Below are 18,065 nucleotides of genomic sequence, written 5' to 3'. Positions count from 1 at the left end.
AGAAGGCACTCTCCAACCTAGGCTTCACGCACCCCATGTCCCAGCCCACACACATTAAAAGACGCACCCTTGACTGGGTCAGCCATCACAACTGCTCCCTTCTCATCAAGGACAACAACCCTATTCCTTGCTCCGACCACCAGTACATCCAATTCAACCTCGGAACTAACAAAGTGGCTCTTTCTCCGCCACCAACATGCCCTGCCACGTACGCCAGAAGCTCACACCTTCTCACAGCTGAGAACCTGGCACCCTACCTCCTTAACCAAGCCCTTCAAACCCCCTCTTCGAACAACCCTGATACCTTAGCTAACACCTTTAAGGATGTCATCACGTCAGCTGTGGATGCTATTGCCCCCCTGACTCTCAAAAAAGCTAAAAAAGCCAAACATGCCAACTCTTGGTTCTCCAAAGAACTCCTTGACCAACATGCGCAGAAGAGGATTGCACTATCCACATGGAAAGCAAACCTGTCTGAAGCCACTGAACAGAAGTTCAAAGCCATCTCCAAATCACACAAGACCAACATCACTCCGGCAAAGGCTGCTTCCTTTAACACCCGGATCGCTGACGCTAAATCAGGATCTAAGGAACTCTTCACCATTTTCAGGGAACTCGAAAAACCATCTGACCCCCCCCTCCTCTATCATCAAAGATGACAAATGGTGTAATAGCATTCAATCTGCCATGCTAGAGAAGCTCAACACCCTCCAAAGTAAAATTCGTGGCCACCAAAAAGCCCTCTCCGACATTATAGCGAACATGCACGCTAAGCCACCCACCAAGACCACGTCCTCCCCGCTGTTCGAATTCAAAAACATTACCGAGCAAGAGGTCATCATCCTGCTCAATTCCATTAAACCCTCCAATTGCAAAGGTGATGCCTGCCCCGCCAGCCTCATCAAAGACTCCGCACCCAGCCTAGCCCCCTTCCTTACGGCCTTTATCAACTCATCCTTCCAATCAGGCCATGTCCCATCAGGACTTAGGCTTGGGTACGCCCACTTCTCAAGAAACCTTCACTCGACCCAACCGTCCCGGGGAACTACAGGCCCATCACGACTGTACCGTTCCTGCTCAAAATCTTGGACAAAGCAGTTTACTTGCAAGTCCAGAAGTTCTTAGAGGACAACCGTCTCCTCGGCCTACGGCAATCTGGGTTCCGCCCCCGCCATGGCACTGAAACGGCCCTCCTAGACCTTAAAAACCAAATGGACGATCTCAGAGACGCAGGCAAACCTGCCCTACTACTGCTCCTTGACCTCTCTGCAGCGTTCGATTTGGTTGACCACAATACTCTGTGTCACCCCCTAGCCACCCAAGCCAATTTCTCCCCTAAAGCCTGCCAACGGATCACCACCTTTCTCCAAGAAAGGGCCATGAAAGTCTTTTCTGAAGTTGCCGCCGCCACCCCCAGCCTCCTCACCTGTGGTGTCCCCCAGGGATCCTGTATCGCACCCACTCTCTACAACCTCTTCACCAGGCCCCTGTTCAGCATCCTGGACTCCCTTGGTATCTCATATACCAACTATGCGGACGATATGCAGGTACTCATCCCACTCACGGGCGACTACCTAGCAGACTCCAACACCCTCTCCTCTATCTACTCTACCATCCAATCTTGGATGGCGGAGAATTGGCTTTGCCTCAGGGGTGAAAAAACCGAACTCCTCCTTATTGGCTCACCTTTCACTCTCGGCAATCTTGGAGAACAGTAAGCCTCCTTCACCATTGACAATATTCCAATTAAGGTCTCAAACCATATTAAGACACTTAGAGTCTACCTTGACTCCGACCTGTCGATGGACAGACAGGTCAATGCCATCACCGCCTCCTCAGCCTACTACACCAAAGTCCTCCACGCAGCCAGGCCCTTCTTGGCCCGTCAAAGCTGCCTCACGATTGCCAGGGCTATCATCGGGTCAAGACTTGACTACTGTAATGCCCTTCTCGTCGGGACTTCCAACAAAAACCTCGCCAAACTTCAGCTAGCCCAGAACAATGCTCTAAGGGCAGCCACCGGCACCGCAAGGAGAAACCACATCTCCGAAATCAGAAGGCAAGTACACTGGCTCCCTGTTAAAGAAAGAATTGTCTTTAAAACTCTTGCCCTCACCCACAAATGCATTCACAAACTTGCCCCCCCTACCTGACTAACAGAATTACCAGGCACTCTGCCACAAGACCGCTCAGATCCATCTACGCCAACACCATTGTTAGGCCTACCTCTCGGAAAGTGCGCGCTAGTGGCTCCAGTTTCCCCACCTTAGCAGCCACGCATTGGAACGCCCTGCCTCCTCACCTAAGACTCATTGAGTCCCACCTAGCCTTACGTAAGGCTATCAAAACCAGACTCTTTGTGCGACTTCAATCTGTATCCTCCAATGCCTATATGCCTGCCAATTTGTAACTAAGAGCCTCTGGCACCCGTTTGTAATCTTAAATTTGTGTATTCTCTGTAACTAAGAGCCTCTGGCACCCGTATGTAATCTTAAATCTGTGTATCCTCTGTAACAGCGCCTCGATGCCTCTTGGGCTGCAAGTGCGCTTAACAAATGCAAATAAATAAATAAACTGTCTTTTTTCAAAGGCATACACATAACATGATATTGATATCCATATATTTAACCTATATTCTAACAGCGCCCACTGGGAACAATGGTACTTTATTTCAACTGAAGTCAAAGGCAAATATACAGCAAATGCATCAGAGCTGATCCAAGTGTTAAAAATACACCAACAGCAAATTGGACTATTAACAGGAATAAAACGAGTTGCTAATGACATGAAAACTGTTGATCAATCATACAATTGACAAAGAAGCATTTACATTAGTTCAAAGCGAAAAAGCAAACAAAAATGTGCAATATCATAATCAAGTTAGAAATACTCAAATTATTTTCCTTTGTATTGTTAGAAGCCACATATTTGTGTAGTTTGTAACTAAATAATTTTAATATTTCCTGAATATTCTTGAATTACTCAAAAAAAAAATGTTTGAATACATGTGTTAAAAAACGCAAACGTGCTTGATCAATGAAACCCGAGGCATATCTTAAACAAAATGTATTATTTTATATTTGGGAGCAATATCTTATCACCAAATTGGCATGCAGTGAAAGTAAAAATAGAAAGAAACATCAGTATTTCATAAAAATGAATTCCAGATTTCAGCATTAAGCCCTTGCATTATCTTTATCAAATAAAAAAACTCGAATTGCCTATTTAACACATCAAATGGCGCATCACATTTTCAGCCACTTGTCACACCTGAAATATATTTGTGCTGCACTGACACATTTCTTTTTTTTTATTTTAAATATTACACTGACTATAGATTGTGGGTCTGGAGCTGCTTATTAAGAGTCATGACAAATTAGCACTCAATCCAGGCTCAATCATGCACTAATTAACCCCCAAGTAATAGTTGTGATAGGTTTATTTGAAAAGCTTACAAATAAATGTGTAGGTACTGGGCACATAAAACATGGATCTTAGCTCAGAACCTACTCAGTGGCAACGTACCACTTTGTAAGAAGTGTTGCATAGCAACCATTTCATCATACTGATGGGGTCCTTAGGATTGTCGGGGAAGAGGGCAACGGGCAGAAAGAATAGCCTTGGCAGTCCTTATCTATTGATCGATAACATTAGAGGTGTGATCGAACTATTTCAGGATACAGAATGTAGTCTGGTTACCACCCCATCTGTGCTCCTCACATTAAGCTTACCACTTGAGCCACTACTACCAACAGCTCAATTTACCATCCACCCTGCCTGTCAACTGTAGAGATTGAATAAACAATAGCAACAAAACAAATCGGACAAGTTGAAAGCATTGATACATTGAAAGCATTGATGGCACCCTATTTAGGCAACAGCACAGACCATATTATAATTAACAACCTTACCCTGTCAGAGGCTCAAAAGAAAAGCAGCGCAAAATAATGTAACTATTTGTTGGTACTTTTTGATAACCTAGGGCTATTAGACTGTACGAGCTGATAACTTATTATAGATATTACCTTGCTGAAACAACATCTGCTAACCATTCTACATCCTAGCTACACAACAGACAATTACACCACATCACTTACTTTTAATGCTAGCTTAATCACAACCTTTAATTAACTATGTTAGTACTTCTTCATTTTAATACGAACTGTACCAAGAATGCAAAATGTCCACAGCAAAATCACCAAACAGTATATGACTGGCTACATGGATGTAAAATGCATACACTATATCCCTTCATGTTCCAGGAATTAAAATAAACTATGGATATTGTAACTGAAGTCGTTTACATCAGCAAGCCCATTTCTGGCAACCATGACCTTTATCAGAAGGGGTCTATAAAGCACATTTAGGAGCAGTGTTACGTTTTAAAAAATAATGCTTCATGAGTTAAAACCATTCTATGTAATCTTGCAGCTTCCTTAGCATACGCTTAAAACCTTGCTGAAAAACATATTCGCACAGAAAAATATAATTTTGAGAGCATTAAAAAACAATACTGCAAGGAAACACAGGACTATTTAATGTTTATAAATGTTTAAGTGCCATTTGCCATGACAATATAGGATTGGCCTTAGGCAGAACAACTTACTTTACTATGACAATAACATGGGTACTTACATTTGACATATTTAGACAGTTCGTACAGCCTAGCGATCTGTCGATTTCCTGGTTGTTGCCAAATAGTCATGCAACAGATTAATACTAAACAAATTATATAACCTGACTTTTGCAATTCTTATTTTTCTAAACATCTGTGGAATTTTGAGGTTATCTTCCACCCCATCAAAGGCTGGAACATTCCTCGCCCATATGCAAAGTGAACAGCAACGATGCCATCCTTTAGGACTCTCAAATAAGTCATTTCTGACACAAAAGCAAAACGTAATTAGGGTTCCTCATCCCACTTTTGTTCAGCTAAAGAAAATGCTGAAGTGATAATGGTTCAACCAAAACACAGCTTCTCAAGTAATTACACACATCATGATGAAGTTCAATTGATTTAAATATGCCTGTGTACTGGTTAAAAAGAAGTAGTTATTTTTTTTTATTATTTATGCTCTTAACATGGATGATGTCTTGTTTTGTGAAAAGTTACCACCTCCATTATATATTACCGCCCCGGCTCAATGTCGGAGGGTTGAGTTGTCAACCTCCAGACTGCATTTGCATCCCCGAAAAGCCAGACCCTCGTTTGCAATATGATGCTCTCCCTACAGTTGTCAAATGTGTGCCAAGCCTTACATGCTCAAGGACATTTTTGGGGCGTAACTTGAATTTTTGGAGCACTTATTCCTGCAAACAGTTATGGCAAGGCAATGTTTTACAGAAATTTAATCATCTGACCTGGAATAGTTTCACTTATGATAGGCTGTGGGAACTCTTCTCCACAAACGTCTAGCTAGAGGCCGGCTAAATCAATACCAAGGGGAAAGGTGCCAGTGAAAGACTTTGCAACTAACTTAGAGCAGTTCATGTCCATGGACCTTCCAAGTTCAATATCCAAATTCAACACCCGAGATACATTATCGTTCACCCAAGATAGGAAAATTGTTGTTCATTACACAAATGACTAATTAATGCTGATATCCTCAAGACCTTGCCACATCTGATGCCACATCTGATGGTTAACTTTATGCATCATGTAATGATAACCAAAAGCTTAATTTAGTGATTGCGTCAATGGATTTGTAATGCCACTTATTTCTCAAGGCAAAGTACAGGGTGGCACCCACTTGCTAGTTTATTTCCGAGCTGCACAAAGTTAAGCTAAGGTATAATGTATTTAAGGAAAGTGATTTCTTAATGATAGGTTGCTGTCCAATTCTTATCACAAATAATATCTGATTTGTGCCTAAGTCAAAAAACCTCCTGGCACAAAAGTAGGTTCCCATTTAATAAGAGATCAATGACAATATGGCAACCTTCACAAAGGTAAAGCCCTTGGCCTGACAGTTATCAAACAACTTGGACTGCTTTCTTCAAACAGCTGCACTTCACAGATATCTTCCAGTTGATACTCTTAGGTCTGCCAATATTTGGCGGATGTTGACCTACCCATTTCTGGAATCTGGGAAATGGGTTGTCACTTCCCTGAAGTTGCATTATTCACAATGCATTTATCGTGGTGATTGGGAACATTTTCCAGACATGGCAGTATACAAAGTAGATTGTTCAGTGAGTGAGTGCTTCTTATAAATTGTCGGTCAAATCGTGCTCAGGCTGCCTCGCAAATGTATGGAATTTTATAAATTCTCCAAATTCAATTCAATCAAGAATTCTACTCCACATCATCACAACAGAATGTACCTGTTGTAATCCTTGCTACAGATGAGGACATTCCTAAACGTTGACTTTGCTTAATCTGCAGAATCCCTTTCTACTTCGGAAACAATAGAGCAATATTACTGATTAGTTAATGTCACTACATATTGTCTTAACTACCTATATATCCTAAAAAATTCCTCTAGTCACAGTTAAAGCAGATGGTCTTTAGAAAACACCTGACTGTATTTGAAGTCCTAAACAATTCGAGCCGCTAATCAACAACGGTGGTGATCTCCCTTGATGCACAGCAAACTTTTGACTTCATGGAGTACTTCCCTTACATTTTTAAGTGAATGGGCGGAAGACAGCAGATCATTAACCCTGTGGTTTGTACCTATAATGAAGCAGTACTACAATTAGAAGTGAAGCATTCCAATTTGAATTATTGAAGTAGGTGTACTCGAGCGGTTGCCAACTACCCCATTTATTCCTAACATATTTGGAGACTGTTGTTATGAAATGTCGCATGGTAGAAAAAGTATTAGAATATCACTTCCCAAAATTATCTTCTTGGAATACACAAACTAGGTTTTGCAATACTTACATTTGGCACAAGTAGGCACATTCCTCACACTCGTTTAATATCTCTGAGCATTCCATGCTACAGTGTAATCTGCAAGAAAACTGCAGTCCTGCCCTCACCTGCATCTGTATATTTAACATGAATGTATTAAATAAAAAATACAGTTCTTATTTCTGGAAAAGCAGCAAAAGCAGGACTGCCATCTGACTTAAGTAAAAAGAAAAATTGAGGGGTTTGTAAGCCAATGACAGTGCCTTAATACCTATTGAGTTCACCAAAACAGAGTGTGCTTTGCATTCTGGAGACTGACCCATGTGCTCAACAAAGGGATGGCTGATGGATCTTGAAGATCTACACCTAGACTAAGATATAGATGGTTGACGCCATACTCCGGACAACAGTATAAACAGCCAAATGCTAACACCTTCAAATATTCAGCAAGTTAATCTACATCACACAGAGAACAGGACTACAGATGTTTTATCAACATTAAGATTTTAAAGGATATATATTAAAATTTGCAGTGCGTTTTTTGTTTTGCTTATTTTATTCAACACTCACACTAGTATTAGGTTTAACAAATACATGCAACTGAACACCATGTGTTTATATATTATTACATATAATATATGTTGTATTGATATGCTTGGATTTATTTTTCATTTATGTAAAATTATCATTTTTGAGACTGGTCCCCACCGCTGTTTGATTTATTCATTGAACCTCTTGCCATTATGTTCAGAAATCATACAGGTATAATGGGCATTCTGTTTGGGGAGTGTCTCAAAGGTTCTCTTATATGCAGATGACCTTTTCGTCCTAATTTCAAATCCAGAGCGCTCATACCTAGAGCTTCTATTGACACTACAAGAATTTGGTAAATTCTCGAATTATAAAGTAAATGTCACAAGCATCTTATTTTTCCCCATTTCTTTTTCATGTCATAGGGGGTTATTTGATGTGGACCGAGAAGTGTCTTAAATATTTGGGTATTCATGTCAATAGAAATATTGAGTCTCTGCTTGTAAATAATATTCGCCTGAAAATTGCAGAAATAGATAGACTGCTGTAAATTGGAGAAGTTAAAACTGACGCCTATGGGGTAAAATTAATGTAGTGAATATGTCCTTGCTCCCAGAACTGTTATATGTTTTAGCATGCTCCCTCTACCACTTACAAATAATCTCCTATTGAGTATTAATAAATCCTTGAATAAATTTGTGTGGCAGGGAAGGAGATCGTGCCAGAATACTGAAGGATGCCCTTCAAAGATCAGTGCATCTAGGTGGTTTTGGTTATCCTGACATAAAACGTACCAGACTGCATTTACTTTACGCATATTGCATCATTGGTTGGCGGCTGACCAAATTAACTGTGCCGGATGGATTAACATTGAGAGGCTGCCTGTCTCGCCCACACCCCTAGATGTTATTTTGTTCACAGACAAAAGGCTTCCACAGTTGGCACACACCCACCTTTTATAAAACATGTTGTGAAAGAATGGCGTAAATGTAATGAGACTCTAGATTAGAAATATCATCTGTGTGCAGACTCTAGTCTGGGGAAAACCCGGCTGTGAACAGGGTAACTATGTTCTATCGTAATTTTATGACAGAAAGCCGGCATCTGGAGAATTGGGCAGGTTCAGGATCGTCAGAATATGGTTGACTTTGAATTCTTGCGCTTTAGATATAAGATGAAAGCAATTGAAATCAGTAGTTATAATGCTCTGCAGGAAATCTTCACTGTACTTTTTTCACCAATAAATGCTACAATGCATGCTCCGCCTGCAACTTTGCTTCTCTGCAAGACCATGCCTCTATCTGCATCCACTTTATACAAATTAGTTACTCCTTCTTCGTCTCAGATATCAGCACAATGTGGTAGAGGAAATTGGGATTCAGATTTGGGTTGCTTGTTGTCAGATATTGAATGGAACCGCATATGTTCAGGCCCAAATTAATACAAAGTTGATTTAGAACTGAGGTATACGCAACAAAGGATTACTCATTAGCCGTACTGGTCTCCTTGGAAGATTAAATCGTGCAAGTTGTGTAATGAGGATGTTTGCTGGAACTGTAAAAGAGAGGTGGGCACAACTTTCCATATGTTTTGGTTGTGTAGAAAGATCCAATTATTCTGGGATGGTGTTTACGAAAGAATAGACCTGGTTCTGGGCCCATCTCTTCCAAAAGACCCACTTGTTGGTGTGCTGGGCTTATTTCCTTCAAATATTGTATAAGTTCGAAGCAGAGTTCAGTCTGCCCCAGTCTGAGTTTGGCGTTTGAGCAGAGAGGAGCTGCAGCTACGACTACTGAATTGAACTCCAAAACCTTTAATTTCAGAGACAACCTACAAAACCCAACCCTGAGCGCGGATCGTGACGTTCGAAGCAGAGTTCAGTCTGCCCCAGTCCGCCCAAGGAAGCACCAAGGCGATGAAACGCTCAACGGTAGCGAATGCGGGCGTTCAAGGACCTCTAACCCGCCACAAATCACTCCAACATCGCTGAAAGTTGGAAAACGGAACGTTCTTGGAGGTAAGCACAAACACTGAAAAACATTGTGCAAAATGTTGATGGCCGCTTTAGAGAAGCACCCTCACTAGCGTCGCTAGCGCTAGCAACTCTGAACATGGGAACAGGGGAAAGTGATGCAAGTTTACTTGGCAACAGTATAGCAAGCAACTATCTTGCGATCGCAACCCCCGTCGCAACCCCGTCATGACCGTTAAGACCGGTCTCTCAGTTGAGATAAAGCAACCCTCCTCCTGCGTACACGCTGATGTACGTGACTCACCATTCGACATAACAGACTCCGACCTACTGGCAATGTGGCTGCCTGTAGATTCAGAGCTTCAACTTGATGTGATCCTTGCTGGGGGAGAAACAGGAAAACTGCACGCTGAAAAAGCAAAGTGTATACCAGCATGCAAGCCTGCAGTTTTTTCATTCCCTGCATGAGCACCAAATTCACCAAGACAAAAGACACAGCCGTTCAATCACATGGCGGAGGCCTTAAGTATGAGTCTACAGCATCAAAGTATGGAAGATGGAGAGGAGATAGCTGAAGAAAATGAGAATCTATCTAGAAATACCGAAAATAAGAAACAGACATTAGACAACAACATGGCGCAAAGAAGTACCATCTTGTGGAAACGGTGAACCGTGGCGAGAATGCAGAAGGCGCTGGCGTAAACTTACCCGAAAAGGCGGCAAGTCTCATTAAAAAAAAGGTTGCCTGGTCAAAAAACCAGTATTTGACATAGCAGCACGCAAAGCCCGCCTAACAGAAAGGTTAAAATCAGATTTCTAACTGATGCGTGAGCGACTGAATGACAGTTATATGCCAAAATTCCCCAACAACTTGGAAAAAAGGAATATAGACTCTTTGCTAGAACTAGAAAACCACTTGCAAAAAAAAACAAGTATGCCTTACAACAATGTCCCGCCACTGAATTTACCGCTAGAGAAATCTGGATTGCCAGATCATAGACAAGAAGGTCACAGGAAAGCCGGCATTAACTCAAGCGTGGCCGATTTATCGAACTCTGGTCTGCCAAAAGAAAATATAATATCTGGCACCCAATCTCCTGCGAAACAACTGGAAGCAGATAATGATCCAAGTAGCAAAGGAACATAGCTGCCGGTATCCGAATCCACAACATTTAGCAGTAACTTCTATTGCTCTCCTCCCATTTATGAAGCTCTATGAGTCATTGAATGACACCCTACGAGACCAAGGGTCGCTACTGGCGGTGGTAAACAGCAAGCTTCTAGACTTGGAAAAGTTTACGCAACAGCTCACCCAAAAACTCAACTAGGAAGCTGAAACATCACAAAAATGGCAATTCCGTTTAAGTGATTTAGCGAGACTTGAGGAAGGTGGAAATAGGAGCTGATTGATGCAGTGATTGAATGTACAAAATGGATGAGACACAATGCAACGAGCGAAAAGGAAACTCGTCCACATGACTGTGCCCGCTTTTGCTCTGAGAAAGGGTTGAATCCCCTGGTGGAAGGCTTCCAGCTACTCTTACAATCCACACAGGCAAACACTAACCAAAAAGTAAACGGAAATAACACAGCTTCAAATGTAACTGTGAACATTCAATCAACAGTTCGAGCAAATCCGGCGACAAACTCTGTAGATGAGATGGCGGTTCAGAAAGCTGCCCTTGGATCAACCCCCTCGGCAAAACTAGATGGTATTCCACCAGAAAATGATATCCTTGAGTCAAATGTGGCCATAATGAAAATGCAACAGACAAAATTGCCAGCAGATGCTCTCACAGTTCCAACGAGTGTCGACCAGTTTCCTGTTTGCTCATTAAATCAAAACTTGACTCGAAAACTATCATTTGGAATGTTTACAGGTTCTGCAAAAACCCTAAAAAGGCACGAAAAGGAAAAAAACACAAAAACAAGACAAAAGTAAAGGTCAACTGAGAGAGTCCAAGCAGAGACCAGTGGCTAAAAGAGCACGTTCAAAAAGATGCAAAAAATGTCATTAGAAACCTCACAACACCTCCTCGAATCGGTCTATTTGAGCGCAGAGGTAAAGAGGTGAGACAAGAAAAAAGCTATTCCGACACAGATTGAAGTTTCAAAAGGAATCCAAAATCGCCAAATCCAAAAAAAGACCAAGAGTGGAACTGGACGACACAGAAGAAAAACTTTCAGAATCCTCAGTCGATCTTTGTGAATTCTCCACGTATTCAATAGACGATGACGAAGTGTTTGAAGCCACTGTCGAAGAAAGATGTTCAAATTCTGGCAGTGATGGCAACCCAATTCAAACTGACAAAAACAACAAAAAACTGCATGAGAACAGGCTGGTGCAGTTCCATAAACAGCAAAAAGCACTCAGGTGTCACAAAGACCAGCTACGTGTATTCAAGAGAAGCTGATTGCCCCGACCAGTTTGGAAGCCAAACACAATACAATCAATCCAGTGGCAAAATTAAATCCAAAACAAACCAAGGAACAAGTGTTAAAACAAGAGCATCACACCAACGAATCTGGTCGAAGGCCCAACGCATCCCCTAGAAGCTGTTTGTGGAAGCTGCAACTAGAAAACATTCTAAAAGAAAAGAACAAAGTCAATCTCAATAGATTTAATACGATGAAGCTGCTGCAGAGTATACCAGCCTTGCGTACCATTAGATCAGATGGTATTGCAATTGTTGAATACATGTCAGAAAGTCGTTCTGATTGGGCGATTCTACATATCAAATCAAAGCTTATTGCAAAAACTCTAACTGATGCAAAAGACAGTCTGGTATTCTTCGGGTTTGAATTGTTACCCTACGACTACAAGTCGACATCTCATGAGCAATCACAAAAACCTCATGTCGTTCAAAGTTCCAATGAACAAAGAAGAGACAAACTATGGGAACAGTTTAAATCAAATTCGGCAATCTCACCCGAGGAGAAACAACAAGCGAGTCAGTGAAGTAGTTCATTTCAACCACAGCGCCAACTAAAAAAATACCATTAGCAAAAAGCCATAGATTAGGACCCAACCTACATGCTGAACTCTTGGAACACCAGAGGTTTTGCCCATTTATTTCAAGAAGGTAGCCAGTCAATGGATAAAAACTCAATTTTTCTGCAGGAAACTTGGATCCGGGAGACTGCAATACGAGATTGCTACTCAATCTTCCTGAATGCTGCGGGAAAGAATCTATTTGGCCGTCCGTTCTCTGGTCTGATCACAATGATCAAACACAACTGCAGTTGGAAGGTGCTAAACTCAGTAAACCCAAACCTGTTTGTGCAAGCCACCACCTTACAATATACACACAGTAACTCAATGAAACCAGAGCCGTTACTGGTCATAAACACATATTGGAACCCTGTAATGATTCCACAAGTCAAATGTATTTAATCTGTGACATCTCTAATTGATGAATGCTTAATAACCTTCTATGATCCAGCCTTCTTAGTATGCAGGGATTTAAACTACTCCTGTTTCAATGATAAAAGGACAAAGACAGAGGTGATCGGTGGGCTAGTGAACTAGCAAGAGACTGCTCAATGTTAAATAGCTGTACCAGAGGTGATATCCCGGCTGCAAAAACATGGCATTGAGGAACAAGCAATAAGACGCTGGACTACATCTGGGCATCAAGAAACTTAGTAAGCAGAATCACCAACTTATCAACAATAAAGACGACAAAGCGCGTCCACGGTACACTGGTATTAACCTGGCTGTGGCTGCCCAGTACAGTTCCAGTGAGATACAATGCAACACAGGTTATTAATAGTAGTGCAAACAGACTACGAATAAATGCCAGAATTAACATCAAAATTCCTATCATTTGATGACTTTGCCAGTCAGGTTAACTATGCCCCCCTCTGTTGATGCAATTCAAAGTTGGACAAAGCGGCGGTCAAAGGGACACCATTGTTAGTAAACATCCCCACAGCGCATTGGTAAGTGAAGCGAAGAAATTGCTCCAAAAAGATTTGAAGCTCTTAAAAAAATCCCAAGTTGAAAATCGTGCCGATGAAATGAAAAAATGGCGCCACCGCTATTGTAACTGGATGAAATCATTCACAATAATTTGTGACCAACAAAAAGCAGAAACCATTCTATGGCTAATTGCGAAAAATGACAGTAGACACATTTGGGAAATAATAAACACAGGATTACCAAAACAAATGTACTCAATGTCAAACGGAGTAAATGCCTCTGATTGGGTCAAGCATTTCTCTGCTGTCTTCGACACAAAAGAACCCATCGGTATGACGACTCAAAATCTAAATGAGACAAGATGGAGCTTTGTCGAATCCTATGAAGACATTGAAAAGGCAATCCAAAAATTAAAAAACACAAGAGCTGCGGGCCCTGATGGCCTATCCAATGTGATGCTCAAAGTGAATAAACCTCTGTGGGTGACCTTCATCAAAGCCCTATTTGAAAAAATTGCAGTAAGACACGCACTGCCCGACTCCTGGAGGAAGGCAGTAACTGTACCGGTATTCAAGAAGGGAAATCGTGACAATCCAACAAATTATCGCCCAATTGCCCTCCTTGATACCATTGGAAAGGTATTTGCAACATTTCTTCAGGAAAAATTATCCAAATGGGCAGAGAATGCATCAATGGTGGACGAGCGACCAACAGGATTCACAAAAGATGTCCTAGCAGAGTTAAATTTGATCCTACTCAACATGGCAAAACTGGATGCACTGAAAGGCGAGAAAAGATTATTCCTTGCCTTCATTGACCTGAAGCAGGCCTTTGACAGCATTACCGAGCATTATTTGTGGGACAAACTTCAATCTTGATCATGTCCAAATGAGTTATTGCAACCCCTAATGGTATTATACAGAAATACCTCAATCCGAGTGCGGTTTAATGCGCAAGGCGACCTAACTGACTAAATTCAAACTAAAAAAGAGATAAAACAAGGATGCCCATTAGCAGCACTCTTGTTTAAACTCTTGACCACTGACTTACCAAAAGCTCTAAGACAACCAAGGACTTTCCCTCCAAAAGTAAATGGGCAGCAACTTAGTTGGGTCATCTACGCTGATGATGTAGTGCTCATAGACTCAACACAAATAGGGCTACAAAGACTGCTTCCAGCTCTACAAGGTTATTTTGAGAAAAATGACCTACAAATAAATGTAAAAAAATCAAAGATAATAACATTTGGACCAAATAAAATCAACGACGCAATAAGAATTTTAGGTGGAGAACCAATAGTCTTAACAAACAGTATACGCTATCTGGGAGTGCTATTCAACACCTCGATTAGAGAATGGAGTTGGATACAAGACCTGACCTCACGGATGCGTATGTTTGCCCTGCAAGGGGCAAAACATCATGCTGCGTATGGTAAATTTACACTAACACCGGTACTATCGTTTTATCTACAAAACGTTGTACCAGCAATAACATTTGGATGTGAAGCAGGCTGGAATATTAATGCATCCGTGGTGCCAACTAGAAGGTCAGTTTTGGCGAAAGGTGCTCAAACTCCCACAAAACTGTCAGTAACTGCGATTCGATACAAACTATGCATTGATTCATCATATGGCACAGTTTTGTGGAAAGCCATTGCAGCCCTGTGAAAAATGCGCCTAGTTCCTACTTCAAGACCTTATGAGATCTTAAGTTTGAAGTCAAACCAACTACCATCAGAATTCTTAATAAAATGGGAGATGAAAATATTAAAAGTACTAAAGGAGGCAGATGTGCCGTTAGAACTAGTATTGCAAACTCTGCAAATTGCAAAGAAAACAATTCGCTGTTGGAACTGGATATTAAACAATAAGAAACAAATTAATTTGGCAACAGCCTTAGACTTTGGAACAGCAATACATGAAATCGACCCAACTCCAAAATACTTGACCAAAATTCCATCTCGATACCATTGAGACCAGTTTCGGAGACTATGGCTAAATCTATACAAAACAAAAGAGATGCAGATGGTAAAGCATGACCTAAAAACATTAAACAACCAGTGCAGACATAGTAAGATTGCTGTGGAATCTGCAAAACATCTAGTAACTGAATGTGAACCAATTACACCTCAGCGTTTGTTACATTTGCAAAAATGTGCCCCTCAAAACGGAAACATGGAGGAGTGTTGGTGTTATCTGATCACAGGCAATAACATTTGATTAACCTGTGCAGTAATTAAGTTTATGGATGTTATTTTGACAGACAAATAATCTAATCAGAGAACTTTTACCTGACTTGGTTGTTTAACAACAAGACATCGGGTGAGGGATGTTGTTTAATGAATAATGTGCAGAGTGAAATATGTAACGAAAAGTTTCTTTCTTTTGTAAAACCTATGTTACAATAAAAAAATATATCAGAAAGTGTCTTTTAATGCCAAAGTTCAACATCATAAATATGAAATGATCTGGGGAGCATTTAACAACCTTTATGCTTAGGTATTGTACCCACATTCTAGGGGCTTTGTTTTTATTCTATTAATCTTTGTAATTTTCTTTTTCTTTATTTTATTTATTTTTATTCTCTTTACTTGTATTTTCACACTCTTTGATTCACCTCACCACCCATCTTTCTGTCATTTCCTTTGCAGATTCGACTGTTATGATGCATTTATATGAATTTTATTCTATACATTAGAATTATTGAATTAGATGTGTATGTAAGTGTTAAATGAATAAAAACAACTTTGAAAAAAAATAGAAACTGGTAACCTCTTTCATTCTTAACAAAAAACAATGCTAGAGCACAAACACAGCTACATTTTTGGGTTACAATTGGTTCAACATTAAACTATCTTTTAAGAATGCATTTAGCTTGAAACCAGCACTAATTTAGCTTAGTGACATTTATCACAGAAGTTCTTCTAGCAGTCTACTAAACAGATTGCATGATTTTATTTCAGGGCAAAATATGCTAAATGTTTTGTTAAAATGAAACATGCCTCACACAGTGAAGTTAAACAGCAATCAGAAATGGGTTCTTTTAACCCAGAAATGAAAAGGTAGAGTAGGATCCATTTACAAGCTAGTGGCAGACAGAAAATTCCTTTCAAATACGTATTGAGAAATCCCCTTAATAATTAACAAGTAAGCAAAAACAGTGCTTTGCTGTGCAATACAAGCACATTTCGAAATTATAATAGTAGAATACAACCATCCATAAAAAAGGAATTTTCTGCTCCATTTTTATAGTACTGTGGTTGACCTTAGGCAAAACCACCAAATGTGGAATTTACCACGATCGGGCATGCTACTAACAAAGGTAGACTTTCTAGTCTCCAGAAAAATGAGATGAACTACTGAAGAGAGCACCTTGAGACGTCTGCAGAGTGTGCGCAGTTCTTCAGTATTTAGAGCATCAATCCTGCGGTGGTACTCAGCCACTGAAACTACCTGAATATGGAGACAGGAAGACAATAATTCCACTCACACTCCAAGGAAAACAAAAAGAAAGAAAGAGTTGCAACACAACGATTATGGATAGGATTTGAATAAAGATTTGCAAAATAAAATAAGAAAATAAAGTTAAACATTTATTGCCAATGTTGTGTGTGTTGAGAGACATGGCAACGTAAGCCATTAATTTCAAAAGTGGCAATGTCTGTGAGGAAGAATGTTAAACGAACATGTTATGATGCATAAGCACTGCATAGGAATTCAGTCATTGAGAAAACAATTAAAAATAATAAAATCACGAGGATATTCACTATGTATTTGAACAAGAAAAACAAAAGCGTGTGCTTCAGAAATATCCCATGTGTTATAGAAATCTGTGCAAGTATTATAAGGGGTTGACGATTAGAGAAGGATAACATTGACAATTCAAAAAGGCATTTTTAGGACAGGGCATGCAGACATATATCCAAATCATAATTTTCCAAACACCCTTCATGAAGAATTTACATATACTTGCATTTGTACTAAATCATAACCCCATAGATAAAACACTTCATTTCATCTATAGGCCTTGCTTTGCATACACCAAAGAAGTTGACATTTGAGTCGCCATGAGTAAAAGATAACAGTATTTATTATGTGGCCAATTTTGGATTGGGCTACCTGCCGACTTTGCACAATGCTGGGTATAATCTGATTGTGTTTAAGTTACTGCCTGACCCTTGGGATCCAATGTGTACAGTATACAGCAGCTATCAACATCATAAATATCCAATTAAGATATTTGAATGGTCCATCAAGAATACCATTAACGTGGCAAACAAGTAAACTTAAGCTTTCAGCACACCTCCTTCGTAGCGTGGGTAAATCATCCCCAAGCACTAACGTTTGGATTAACTATCTAAAGGATGGCCCCTAAATAACCTCGACTACCATCAACTCTTCCATTTCCTCACCTTCAATAGTTCTGGGATGACATTTGGCACCTATTTCTTTCCATCACCTTCAATAGAGAATTTTCCATTCTGTACCACAAATAGCTATCCCCCTATCTTACACAGAACTGATTTTATTTTTGAATAGTGATCGAATTGCGTGGGCTATGTATGGCTTTTGGGTCTGCTCCAATGAGAACTTCTGATCTTCCTTGCACCTGTTTGACTTTGTTGTGTTCTAGCCTGGACACCCGACTCTGAAGCCAGACTTCCCGGATGCCTTGCTACTCTTGCTCTACTATCCCCCATTTCACTCAACTAATCTGGAATGCACTATGTTCATGATTGCATTGCTTTTTATATTCTTAGGAGGATTTTTTAAGATTATTCTTTT

The 18,065-nt window shown here is 40.4% G+C and overlaps 1 protein-coding gene across 6 annotated transcripts in view; it reads right to left on the bottom strand.

Moving 5' to 3' along the window:
• The window catches only part of OXR1 (oxidation resistance 1), a 3,084,878-nt gene that overhangs the window by 413,365 nt on the left and 2,653,448 nt on the right, over positions 1-18,065 (bottom strand). For 4 of the 6 annotated variants that reach the window (XM_069621494.1, XM_069621497.1, XM_069621492.1 and 1 more), the window contains one exon: positions 16,653-16,733. The exons of the other annotated variants lie outside the window; for them this stretch is intronic. In XM_069621494.1, coding sequence (XP_069477595.1) covers positions 16,653-16,733 — 81 coding nt within the window. The remainder of the gene's footprint in view (positions 1-16,652; positions 16,734-18,065) is intronic. 6 annotated transcript variants of the gene reach the window in all.

The sequence above is a fragment of the Ambystoma mexicanum genome, chromosome 5q (genome assembly GCF_040938575.1).
Source record: "Ambystoma mexicanum isolate Mex_15411 chromosome 5q, UKY_AmexF1_1, whole genome shotgun sequence".
NCBI lineage: Eukaryota > Metazoa > Chordata > Amphibia > Caudata > Ambystomatidae > Ambystoma > Ambystoma mexicanum.
The sequence above is the reverse complement of the archived record's forward strand: the minus strand, read 5'-3'. Positions and strand labels throughout refer to the sequence as shown.